The 13,510-nt window shown below is 42.9% G+C and overlaps 1 protein-coding gene across 1 annotated transcript; it reads left to right on the top strand.

The window, feature by feature from the left end:
- The first annotated feature begins 2,964 nt into the window (after positions 1 to 2,964).
- LOC148147442 (putative G protein-coupled receptor 139) lies at positions 2,965 to 12,598 on the top strand. The gene is made up of 2 exons (XM_087996131.1): positions 2,965 to 3,049; positions 11,709 to 12,598. The coding sequence occupies exons 1-2, from the start codon at positions 2,965 to 2,967 to the stop codon at positions 12,596 to 12,598; spliced, it is 975 nt and encodes a 324-aa protein (XP_087852257.1).
- The last annotated feature ends 912 nt before the right edge of the window (positions 12,599 to 13,510 follow it).

Genomic DNA, 13,510 nt, shown 5'->3' with positions numbered 1-13,510 from the left:
TGATCCTTGCTGTCTATACCTGACATATGCTTCCTTCTTTTTCTTGACTGGAACTTCAATTTCTCCAGTCATTCAGCATTCCCCACAACTACCAGCCCAACCCTTCCCCCTTACAGGAACATACTGTCTCTGCACTCTCCTTATCTCGTTTGTGATGGAATAGTCAACATTTGGCTGGGTGAGTGCAGCTCCAACCACACTCAAGAAGCTTGAGATCACCCAGGGCAAAGCAGCCCAGTTAATCGATACTAGATCCAGAAACACGAACTCCTTCACTACGATGCTCAGAATCATCTACTCGAAGCATTGGATAAATTCACCAAAGATCCTTCGACAGCACCTTCCAAACCCACAACCGCTTCCATCTAGAAGAACGAGGGAAGCAGTTACATGGAAACATCATCACCTGGAGGTTCCCTCCAAGTCACTAATTATCCTGAATTAACAAAGCACTGTCCAGCAGTAGAATGGGCCTTCAGCCAATGATACTGGGCTGAACAAGATGCCAAATTAAATTAGTACTTTCTGCCCACCCTTTGTCATTCGTTGCATATTCATGTGCTTATCAAAACGTCCTTCAGGACCCACACCACAAATTTGAGGAACAACATCTCATCTTCTGCCTGAGCAGCCTACAACCCGGAGGACTCAACACTGAACTCTCCAATTTCAAATAACCTCCCTTCATACTCCCTGACTCCATTCCCAGCACCCCCCCTCCCTTGCACCTCTCCCTGCCACCAAATATATCCATTCCTCCCATTGACCAACTAGTTGATACCCTCTACCTGCCTTCACCAATCTCCACTTCACCACTGTACTCACACCACTCCGTTAATCTGCAGTTCCCCCTACACACACACCCAGTCCTGACGAAGGGTTACACCAGAAACATCCACGCCTCTAACTCCTGATGTTGTCTGCCTTGCTGCATTCTTCCAGCATCCTGCCTGTCTACTTTGGATTCCAGCATCTGCAGGCTTTTTGTCTCTAACCAATCCTGCCATCCCAGGAATCGACTTGGAAAGCCTTTGCTGCTACTCCTCAACAGCAAGCACATCTTTTCTCAAATGAAGAGACCAAATCTGTAAACAATATTCCAGGTGGAGGCTCACCATTGCCCTATATAATTGCACCAAGAATTCCTTAGTCCTCTATTGATTCCTCTCACTCTGAAGGCAAACATACAATTCACTTTCTTTATTGCCTGCTGCAACTGTGTGCTTAATTTCAGCGTATGGTGCATACGGACACCAGGGTTTCATTACAAATTCTCCTTTCTCAATTTGCAGCCACACAAATCATAATCTGCTCACATATTTTTACTGCCAAAACATTTAACCTCACATTACCTACATGACACTTTATCTGCCAGGTAGTGGCCCACTGTCCAAACTATTGTTTTCCTTTACCAATTTGTACATCTGCCTTTTGCATCTCATACCCTCTACCTTCCCCCATAAGCCATGGTTTGGCCACTGTTCTCTTTTTTTTCTTGCACCTGACCGGAAAACACAACTTTTGTGGTTCACTCATTTGTTCTCTGAATGCTTGCCTTTGCCTCTCAACTGTCATTCCTTTCTGTAAAGATGGCAGATGGAGTACAATATTAATAAATGTGAAGTCATCCTTTTTAGTAGGAATAACAATAAAAAGGACTATTACTTGAATGGTCAAAAAACTACAGCATACTGCTGTGCCAAGGGATCTGGGTGTCCTTGTGCATGAATCACAGAAGGTTGGCCTGCAGGTGCAAGACATAATAAAGACAGCAAATGGAGTGTTTTTCCTTCATTGCTCAAGGCATTAAGTTTAAAAGCAGGGAGTTTATGTTGCAGCTGGATAGGGTGCTGGTGAGGCCGCACCTGGAGTACTGTGTACAGTTTTGGTCTCTGGACTTAAGAAAGGATGTACTGGCACGAGAGGGGGGTGCAGAGGAGGTTCACTGGGTGGATTCCGGAATTGGGGGGATTGGTTTATGAGGAGAGACTGAGCAGACTCGGATTATATTCACTGGAATTTAGAGCAATGAGGAGGGATATTTTCGGAACATATAAAATTATGAAGGGAACGGATAAGTTAGAAATAGAGAGGATGTTTTGCGCTGGCCAGGATACTAGAACATAAGGGTATAATCCTCAAAATTAGGGGGAGCAGGTTTAGGACTGAACTGAAAAGGAACTTTTTCACCTCGAGGGTTGTGAACCTAAGGAATTCCCAGCCAAGCTACGTAGTTGTCGATTCCGCAGTAAATGCTTTTGAAGCTTAGAGAGATAATTTTTTGAACAGCAAAGTAATTAAGGGTCATGGTGAGAAGGTGGGTAAGTGGAGCTGAGGCCATGAAAAGATCAGCCCTGATCTTATTGAATGGCGGAGCAGGCTCGAAGGGCCGGACGTCCTCCTCCTGCTCCTAGTTCTTATGTTCATATATAAGCTTTCCCAATTCATCCTCGCTAAGCTCGTGGCTTATTCCATCATAGTTTCCCTGATTCAGATTCAGGACCCTCGTCTCAAAATTAACTCTCTCACGTTCCAACTTGATGAAGTGTGCACCTGTATGTTTGTGTGCATCTGGACCAGATCGATGGTGGTTGTTCAAGAAGATCACTCACCACCACCTTCTGAAGGATACTGAGGGGTGGACAGCAAGTCCTGGCTATACCATGGGTGCCCTGATCTTAGGAAAGAATGAAATAAATATACTGAGGCTACTTGTGAAATCAGCCCTGCATCCTTACGGAACATTCTACCGATATTCACACATACACTCTGCAGAATTTCCTTTTCTCTCTGCCTTATATTTTTGCACTCTATTCTTTTACCAGTTAATTTCAGGTCTGTTTGTTCAGAAGACTGTAAGTAATATCAATCTAATTACATCCTTGGAGGATTTAGTTGATATGTATATAGATATTTTGAGCTGGTGACAGTTTCAAGTCAAGTTTGGAATATTTGATACAGAAAATGAAGTATCCCTTTAGTGTGGTATCAATACTCGCTGATGTTGATGTCATTTTTTGCCCTGTGCTTGTCGTTGTTGCAGTATCTGGTAAGTAATATCTGCCCACATTTGTGTAACTGGTCAACCATTTCTGTTTTGAATGTAATCAATAATCTGGGCAAGAATGGTGCTCAAAACAATGTCACTAATGAGAATTGTTTCTCTTCCTAAACTATTCATTCAATCTTACTTCAACATTTTTCAAAACCAGTTGTGAATTATTTGTGAAACTAGTCAAATGTAATGGGAGTAAATCTAAATGTTCAAAGAGTGGAAACATTAGATGATGATTGATTAGATATGGAAACGTGAAACATTGTGAATAGAGCCAACATGTAGCATGTTTCTTTACTAACTGAAGGCAAAAGATTGGGAGACGTGAATGATAAAGAGACATGATAATTCAGGATCATTGGCAATTGTTTCATTGTTTGGAGGTGATTATGCTGAAAAGTGATTTCCACTGGTTGGAGATTCCAGCCTTGCATGACAGAGATCAGTGAAGTTAATACCATAAACTACTTTATCCTAACCTTATCCAGGGTCTCCAGACCCGAGTCTGGACAACTCATGTTCCTATCTTCTTACATCTTAGACAAAGTATTGACCATTACCTTTATTCTCTCTTGGGTGATGGGTGTTGCTGGCTAGCCATTTATTGCGCATCCATAGTTTCCATTGAGAAGGTACTGATGAGCTGTCGTCTTGAACGACAACAGTCCATGTGCTGTAGGTAGACCCACAATTGATAATTCCAGGAGTTTGATCCACCAACATAGAAGGAAATGTGATTTATTTCTAAGTTAGGATGGTGAGTGGTTTGATCATGGACTTGCCGGTGCTTGCATTCACATGTATCTGTGGCCCTCATGGCTCTCAATTGAAGTGATTGTGAGTGGTGCTGTCTCAGGATATCGGACATAAATTTCTGCATGGTATCTTGTAGGTAATACATACTGCAGCTACAAAGTGTTGATGATGGAAGGTGTGAATGCTTGTGGAGGTGGTGCTAGATAAGGAGACTGTTTTATCCTGGCGAGTGTCAATCTTCTTCAGAGTTTCAGAGCTGCAACCATCCCGGCAAGTGGATAGTGTTTTATTGTACTCCTGTGTTGTAGATGTTAGACAGGCATTGGGAGTGAGGAAGTGAGTTACTCAGTGCAGTATTCCAAGCTTTTTATTTAATGTTGCAGCTGTTATATTTTCTGGTGTGTTCAGTTGAGTTTCTAGTCAATGGTAACTCCAAGGATGTTGACAGTAGGGAATTCAGTGATGGTAATGTGTTTAGAGTCATAGAGTTATAGAGATGTACGGTATGGAATCAGAGCCTTCGCTCCAACTCGTCCATACTAACGAGATATCCTGGAAGAAGTCTCATTTGCCAGCTTTTGCCATTAACCATCTAAACCCTTCCTCTTCATATACCCATTCAGATGCCTTTTAAATATTGTAATTGCACCAGTCAACAGCACTTCCTCTGTCAGTTCATCCATACACGCACCATGCGCTGCGTGAAAAGGTTGCCCCTTCAGTCCCTTTTAAATCTTTCTCCTCTTACCCCAACCTACGTCCTTGAGTTTTGGACTCTCTCACCCGGGGAAAGCACCTTGTCTGTTTACCCTATCCATTCCCTTCATGACTTTATAAATCTCAGTAAAGTCACCCATCAGCCTGTAATGCTTCAAGGAATTTACCCCCCCCCCCCCTCCATTCAGGCTCTCCCTTTCGTTTAAACCCTCCAACCCTGGCAATATCCTTGTAATTCTTTTCTGAACCCTTTCAAGTTTCACAACATCTTTCCTATAGCAGGGAAACCCCAAAACTGTCCATAGTACTCCAAATGTAGTTTATCCAATATCCTGTACACCTGTAACATGACCTCACAATTTCTGTACACGATGCATTGACCAACAAAGTGAAAATTGTCTCTAATTGGAGATGGTCATTGTGTGGTGCACAGTTTACTTTACACTTGTCAGCCCAAGCCTGGGTAATGTCCAGGTCTTGCTGCATTTAAACAAAGACAGATTCAGTTTCTGAGGAGTCATCAATTGTGCTGAACATTGTGCAATCATCAGTGAACATCCTTACTTCTGACCTTATATTGATCATTGATCAAGCAGCTGAAGATGCTTGGGCCAAGGACACTACCCTGAAAAACGCCATCAGACCAAAAGACACAAGAGCAGAAATTAGGCCATTCAGCCCATCGAGTTTACTCCACCATTCAGTCATGGCTAATAAGTTTATCATCCCCATTCTCCTGCCTTCTCCCATTAATCCTTGATCGCTTTGGCAATCAAGAACTTACCCATTTCAATCTGAAGTGCTCTCAATGACCTGGCCTCCACAGCCTTCTGTGGCAGTGAATTCCATACATTCACCTTTCTCTGGCTGAAGACGTTTCTCCTTATCCAAAAGGTCTTCCCCTTACTCTAAGGCTATGGCCTCAAGTTCTAGTCTCTCCTCACAAATGAAGCATCTTCCCAACATCCACTCTGTCCCAGTCATTCAGTATTCTGTAAGCTTCAATTAGATGCCCCCTCATCCTTCTAAATGCCACTGAGTATAGACCCAGAGCCCCCAAATAAAGAACCTCCTCTGAAAACGCTCTAGGGTCAGTACATCCTTCATGAGTTACAGGGCCCAAGGCTGTGCACACTACTCCAAATGTGGCCTTACCAGAGCCTTATAGAGCCTCAGAGGTACATCTCTGCTTTTATATTGAAGTCCTCTCACAATAACTGACATCATTGCATTTGTCTTCCTAATTACTGTCTCAACCTGCAAGTCTACCTTGAGAAATTCCTGGACTAGGGCTCCCAAATCTCTTTGCACTTCAGACTTCTGAATTTTCTTCCCAGTTGGAAAATAGTCCATGCCTCTATTCTTTCTACCAAAGTACATGACCTCACACTTTCTTACACGGAACTCCATCTGCCACTTATTTGCTCATTCTCTTAACCAGTCCAAGTCCTTTTGCATCCTCCCCAGCTCCTCCATGCCAACTGTCCCTCTACCTATCTTTTTACCATCTTCAAACTTAGCCAGAATGCACTCAGTTGTTTCATCTCGATCGTTAATGTATAAAGTGAAAAGTTGTGATCCCAACACTGAGCCTTGCGGAACACCACGGGTCACTGGATTCCATCCTGAGAAGGACCTTTTTATCCCCACTATCTGCTTTCTAACAGACAACCAACTAATCCTCTATCCATGCTAGCACCTCACCATGGGCCCTTATCTTACTCAGTAGTCTCCTGTGCAGCACCTTGCCAAAGGCCTTCTTGCAGTCAAGGTTGATAATATCCATTGGCTCTCCTTGGTCTAACCTGCTCATTACTTCCCTAAATAATTCTAACAGATTTGTCAGGCATGACCTCCCCTTGATGAAACAATGCCAACTGTGCCTTATTTTACCATACACTTCCAAATATTCAGAAATTTCATCCTTCACAGGATCTTACTCATAACCGAGTTTAGGCTGATCAGTCTGTAATTTCCTGTCTTTTGCCTCACTCCCTTTTTAAACAGGAGTGTCAAGTTGGTGATTTTCCAGTCTTCTGGGACCCTCCCTGATTCCAGCAATTCCTGAAAGATCATCACTAACGGCTCGACCATCTCTTCAGCTATCTCCCTTCGAACTCTGGGGTGTAGTCCATCTGGTCCAGGTCATTTATCCACCTTTATGCCATTCAGTTTTTCTAGCACCTTCTCTTTGGTGGCGGCAACCATACTCAGCTCGACCCCCTCATTCTCTTGACGTTTCGGGAAATTACTAATGTCTTCCATCATGAAGACTGACATAAAGTAATTATTCCGTTCCTCAGTCATTTCGTTGTTCCCCAGTATGATCTCTGCAGCGCCATTTTCCAGCAGCCAAATGTCCATTTTTGCCTCTCTTTTGCCCTTTATATAGCTAAAGGATCTCTTCACATCTTCCTTGACATTACTGGCTGGCTTATCCTAATATTTAAACTTCTCCCTCTTTTTTTTCTCTTTTTCTTGCCCTGTATTGTTCTTTGCAAGATTCTCAATCCTCTGGTTTCCCCCACCCTTTGCAACTATGCCATTGTTACCTCATCCTCCCTGTATCATGCTTCTTTTTCCGTGGGATGAATCTCTGTTTTTTCTCCTGAATCACTCCCAGAAACACCTGCCTTTGCTGTTCCACTGCCTTTCCTGCTCGGCTCCTTTCCCAGTCAATTCTACCCAGCTCCACTCTCATTGTTGCTTTTATTCAGCTGGAATACCGTTACCTTTGATTCTAACATCCCCCTCTCAATTTGTAGAGTAAATTCATACATATCTGGATCACTGCCTCCAAAGGGTTCCTTCACCTTAAGCTCCCTGATCAAATCTGTCTCATTGTACAAAAGGAAATCCACCATCGCCTGTCCCCGAGTGCGCTCCACCACAAGCTGCTCCAAAAAAGCCGTGTCATGGACATTTTACAAATTCCTTTTCTTGCAATCTACTACCAACCTGATTTTCCCGGTCCACCTGCAGAATGGAATCCCCCTTAATCACTGTCACTTTGCCGTTCCTGCACATCTTTCTATCTCCTGGTGAATCTTGTGCCCCAGCTCCTGGTTACTGTTTGGAGGTCTGTACATAACTCCAACTATGGTTTTCTTTTACCTTTGCCATTCCTCAATTCTATCCACACAGTTTCTGCTGTATCAGACCCCACTTTGTTTCTTATTATTGATTTAATTTCAGTTCTTACTCATCAGTAAACCCCACCTTCTCTGCTCATCTACCTTTTCAATAGGATATATATCCTTGAATATTCAACACCCAATCGTGATTCTCACATGGCCATGTCTCCGTGATGCCCACCACATCTTACCTGCCAATTCGATCTGTGCCACAAGCTCATTTCCCTTATTCCTTATACTGCCTGCATTCAGATATAACACCTTCAGTCCTGTATTAACTGTCCCTCCTCTCATTGTCATTCGTTTGTCCAGTGTGATTGAAGATTGATTGTTAACCCTTTCCAAACACGCTACCCTCATTGTTTTAATAACTTCTCCTGAGTTCTACATTCTTACCTCCTCCTTTAATTTGGATTTTCTAACTTCCCCAATAATTGAAATTTCCTCCCCTCCTCCATTTAGTTTAAAGCCTTGTCCACTGCCTTAGTTATACAATTCACTCGGACTCTGATCCCAGCACGGTTCAGATGAAGACCATCCCATTGGAATAGGTGCCTTCTTCCCCAGTACTGGTGACAATGTCACATGAATTCAGAGCCATTACCCCCACACCATTCTTTAAGCTGTGCATTTACCTGCTTAACCTTATTAACCCTGTGCCAACTAACTCGTGGCTCAGGTAGTCATCCAGAGATTATTACCTTTCTGGGTCTGCATTTTAGTTTAGCTCCTAGCTGTTCATACTCCCTTAGCAGAACCTCTTGCCCTTGTTTTATCGAAGTTGTTGGTACCTACGTGGACTACAACAACTGGGGTTTTACCCTTCTACCCCAAGTTCCTCTGAAGCCCAGATGAGATATCCTGAACCAGAACCCGATCACCATGCTGGCGACTCAACCTTCGGGCCTCTCGAAACTGGTCACAGAGAACAGTGTCTATACTATTCACAACTACAACAATATTTCTCTCCTCTCCCCAACTTGAATGGCTCCCTGCACCATGGTGCTGTAATCCGTTGCCTCATCCTCTCTGCTGTCCCCATTCCCATCCACCCAGGGAGAAAAAGCCTTGAACCTGTTGACAAGGACAGGGTCTGAGGCTTCTGCATCTCTACCTCCAGAATCTCTCTACTGCCTCACCCACAGCCACAGCCTTCTGTCCATGACAACTGGCCAAATCGACTTAGTCAAAAGAGTGAGACTGTATCCTGAACCATAGCATCTTGGTCACTCTCCCCTTCCCTGATGTGTCACAATGTTTGAATCTGAGACACTAACTCCTCGAATCTGAGCTGGAGGTCCTCCAGGAACCAACATTTACTCCAGGCATGGTCACTGGGAACCAAAATGGGGTCCACTAGCTCCCACATCATGCAGAAACAACACATCACCTCACCGTCCATCCTTATTTTATTTAATTAGTTTTGAATTTGTCTTCTTTTAATTTTTAACTGCTTTTATATCTCTGCTAATGCAAGTTGTAACCAATAAGTAAGTTTTAGAGAAGTCCTGGAGCTGAGATGAATGACTTCCAACAATCGCAACCATTTTCCCACATTCCAGTTATGAATACAACCAGCGTAGAGTTTGTTTACAGATAACCACATTGATTCCAGTTTTACGTTGGTCCTTGATGCCATACTCTGTCAAATGGAGCCTTGATGTCAAAGGTCGTCATTGTCTGGTATTGATTAGATTAGATTACTTACAGTGTGGAAATAGGCCGTTCGGACCAACAAGTCCACACCGACCCGCCGAAGTGCAACCCACCGAGACCCATTCTCCTACATTTACCCCTTCATCTAACACTACGGGCAATTTAACACAGCCAATTCACTTAACTTGCACTTTTTGTTTGGACTGTGGTAGAAAACTGGAGCACCTAGAAGAAACACATGCAGACACGGGGAGAATGCAAAAACTCCAGAGTTAGTTGCCTGAGGCGGGTATTGAACACAGGTCTGTGGCAGCAGTGCTAACCACTGTGCCATCTAACGGCCTGTGTCATCTCACCGTTGGAATTAAGCTCTTTTATCCATGCTTGAAGCAAGGCTAGAATGAGGTAAGGAACTGAATGTTCCTGGCGCAACCCAAACTGAGCACCAGTGAGCAGGTTATTGCTGAACAGATGTTGCTCGATCGCACTGTTGATGACATCTTCTATCAATTTCGAGAATGGGCTGATGGGGCAGTGATTGGCTGTGTTTGATTTGTTCTGCTTTTTGTGTGCAGGACTCACCTGGTCAATTTTCCACATGGTCAAGTAGATATCAGTGTTGCAACTGAACTGGAATAGCCTGGCGATAATGAGGTTCTGATGCCTAAGTCTGCTGGAATGTTGCCTGTGACCTATATTCATTGCAGAATCTAGTACCTCCAACTAGCTTTTTTTTGATATTGGGTGGAGTGAATTAAATTAACGAATGACATGTATAATATTGGGGTCGTCTGGAGCACGTCCAGATAGATTTCGACTTAGCATTTCTGGATGCATAGTGTTGTGAATACTTCAGACTTATCTTTTACACTAATGAGCTTGACTCTTCCATTATCGACGATGGGGATATTCATGTACACTCTGAATTCTCCAGTGAGTTGTTATTTTTCCATTATAATGCCCGGTTGCTCAGTGGTGAGCGCTGCTGCCTCACGGCACGAGGAACCTGGGTGACTGTCTGTGTGGAGATTATACATTCTCCCTGGGTCTGCATGGATTTCCTCCATGTGCTCCGGTTTCCTGCCATAATCCAAAGATGTGTATGTTAGATGAATTGTCCATGCAAACTTTCCCATAGTGTTCAGGGATGTTTGTGTTTAGGGGCATTAGTTGGAGTTGCTATAGAGTAATAAGGTAAAGGAATCAGTCTGGGCTGGTTACTCTTTGAAGGGTCGGTGTGCAGTTGTTGGGTGGAAGGGCCTGTTTCCATTCTGTAGGGATTCTATGATTACCGCATATGTTATAATATTGCAGAGGATCAATCTGCACTATCAGCTATGTGATTGCTTTGCTCTTTCTCTGACTTGTTGCTTATACTGTTTGGCACACCGTTAGTCCTGCTTGGTAGTTTTCCCATTTGACAACTGATGGTATTGACGGTAATGCTCCTGGCATGCCCTCTGGCAGTCTACATTGAACCAGGGTCAATCCCCTGGCTGATGGTAATGGTTGAGTGGGGTAAATGCTGGGTCGTGATGTTGCGTTTTGTGTAAGAGTATGATTCAGCTCATGTTGGCTCACAGTGCCCAGACTTGAGTTGCCAGATTTGTTTGAAGTCTGTCTCATTTAGCATAGGGAATGGGGCCTCATTACACTCTGGAGGGTATTCTCAATATGAAGATGGAACTTTGTTTCCACAAGGATCTCACGTTCATCATTCTTACAGATACTGCCATGGACCAATGCATCTGCAGCAAACAGATTTGAAAGGGTGAGGTCAAATGCATTTTTTTCTCTTGTTGGTTCCTTCACCATGCATCCCAGGTGCACTTGAACAGCTATGTCCTTTCAGACCCAAACATCCACTCTTTGGTGATGTTCATTGAAGTTCCACAGCCAGAGTTCATTTTGTGCACTTGCTTCCTTCGAATGTAATTCATTGTGAGGGAATACCGATTCATCATCTGAGTGACAATAGAACATGGTAACCAGCAAGAGATTTCCTTGTCTGTTTTAAATCTGATTGCATGAGACTTCCGGTATCAATGTTGAGGACTTCCAGGGAAACTCCTTCCTGACTGTACACCACTGTGTTGCCACCTCTGCTGGGTGTGTCTGCTGGTCAGACAGGACAAACCCTGGCATGATGATGGTGATACCCTGGAAATTGCCTGCAATGCAATATCTGAGGAGAATTTATGAAAGTTTTTTTAGATTGATATTACTTCAATTTCTTACAGTTGAATTATTTTTGTAAAACAATTGTCTATGAAAAGCACTGCCTGTGAAAAATACTTTTAATTATCAATTTATTGATTAAGAAAATTCAAATATGATCTGGTCAGACTCATGTGCTATATCTATTCACCTGGTTTATGTATTTATTACAGTGAATGTGTTGGCGATTGTGATCCTTTCCAAGAGAAGCTGCGGTCTCTCTAAGTGTATCACCCGGTACCTAATATCAATGGCGATAGCAGATCTCCTCGTTGTCATCATTGATGGGATGCTGAGGTGGCTTATTATGTATTTCCCAGTGTCTTTCCTGGACATCACACATGTCTGCAGTTTGGTTATGATGCTCATTCCTGCAACATTAATGAATTCTGTCTGGTTGACTGTTGCTTTCACCTTTGATCGATTTGTGGCTATTTGCTGCCAGAAAGTTAAAACCAAATACTGCACTGAGAAAACTGCAACCGTGATTATTGGAACAGTGAGTGTGCTGAGCTGTTTGGAAAGCATACCCTGGTTTTTCAAATTCAATTCCAAGTACATCTTCAATAACCTGCCATGGTTTTGCATCACTAAACCAGAGTATTACACTTCGATCTTCTGGACGGTGTATGAAATATTCCATCGCCTTCTATCTCCTTTACTGCCATTTGTTATTATTCCTCTTTTGAACACTCTGACCATCAGGCATATTGTCATAGCAAGCAAAGCTCGCAGGAGACTCCAGAAGGACAGTGACCGGGAGAGGCCCCATGACCCAGAGATGGACAAACGCAGAAAATCCATAATTTTACTGTTTGCTGTCTCAGGCAGCTTCATTATTTTATGGACGCCTTATGTGGTATGTTTCCTATACCAACGAATTGCAGTAATACATGATTATTCTCCACTTTCCCCAACTGCAAGTACTATCGGATACCTTGTATCTCTCCTCACTACTTGTACAAACACTTGTATATATACAGTAACCCAGAGGCAATTCCGAGAGCAATTGACAACAATTGGAAAGCTCCCTTTCACTCTGATTCTCAGATCCATTAACTGAAATAGTTTGAAGCATCAGAACTCAATTCCATCCCCGAAATCATCTTGTGTCTGAGCTGATCACCTTTGAGCTCACAACACAGCAGAGCAGATTTTTTTTTCCATAGAAAAGATCAGAGAAAATCTTCATTCTTTTTCATTGTACATATTCCCTCTGGATTATTCTTGTATCTTCTCTACCCGCCTGTCAGGCAGGCCAGTCCGTATTGTATCAACTCAGTGATTCAATATTTTGATTTCTAGCCTCCTTCTACTTCACCTTTCAATTGCTTCCCACTTGGGTTTCGGACTTCTACAATACGTCAGTATGAACACTTGTTTCGCATTTATGATAGCATGGTCATGACTACTTCTTTTCAATTTTTCTTGACCGACTCTATGAAGAGCAGGCTCTATTTCTGCAGCCTCACTCCTCAACTGAAATTCTTCATCCCTAGTATAACCAGTAAATCCTCCCCCACCCCCACAATCTCACAGCGTCCTTAAACTTATGGCTCGTGATGAACTGAGTACTCCTGGGAAACAAACAGAAGTAACTACAGTGACAGTGGATGTGTTGGTGGTAATCTTCCAAAAACCCTTAGATTCATGAGAAGTCCCAGAGGTTTGGAAATCTACCAGTGTAACACTTACATTTAGAAAGGATGGAGATAAAAAACAACATGCAACCATTGGCTAGAAGTGCTTTGCTTTCTATATCTGTCCCTCCAAATCACCTTGTATGAATACACAGGTCTCTTGTTCATCGCTCTCTGTCTCTGCAGTCTGCAGGCCTTTAAATGCAGTGCTATTTTATGTTTATGTTTTTACTAATGGAGTACACATGACAATAAAAGGATATTATATTTGATCCTATATATTTGTTCTTATTCTTCTAATGACATGAAGGGATGTGTAGATATAACAGTTTTTG

This window comes from Chiloscyllium plagiosum, unplaced genomic scaffold (genome assembly GCF_037043375.1).
Source record: "Chiloscyllium plagiosum isolate Xiang-an unplaced genomic scaffold, Cpla_swu_hap1 HiC_scaffold_17, whole genome shotgun sequence".
Classification (NCBI taxonomy): Eukaryota; Metazoa; Chordata; class Chondrichthyes; order Orectolobiformes; family Hemiscylliidae; genus Chiloscyllium; species Chiloscyllium plagiosum.
The sequence above is the reverse complement of the archived record's forward strand: the minus strand, read 5'-3'. Positions and strand labels throughout refer to the sequence as shown.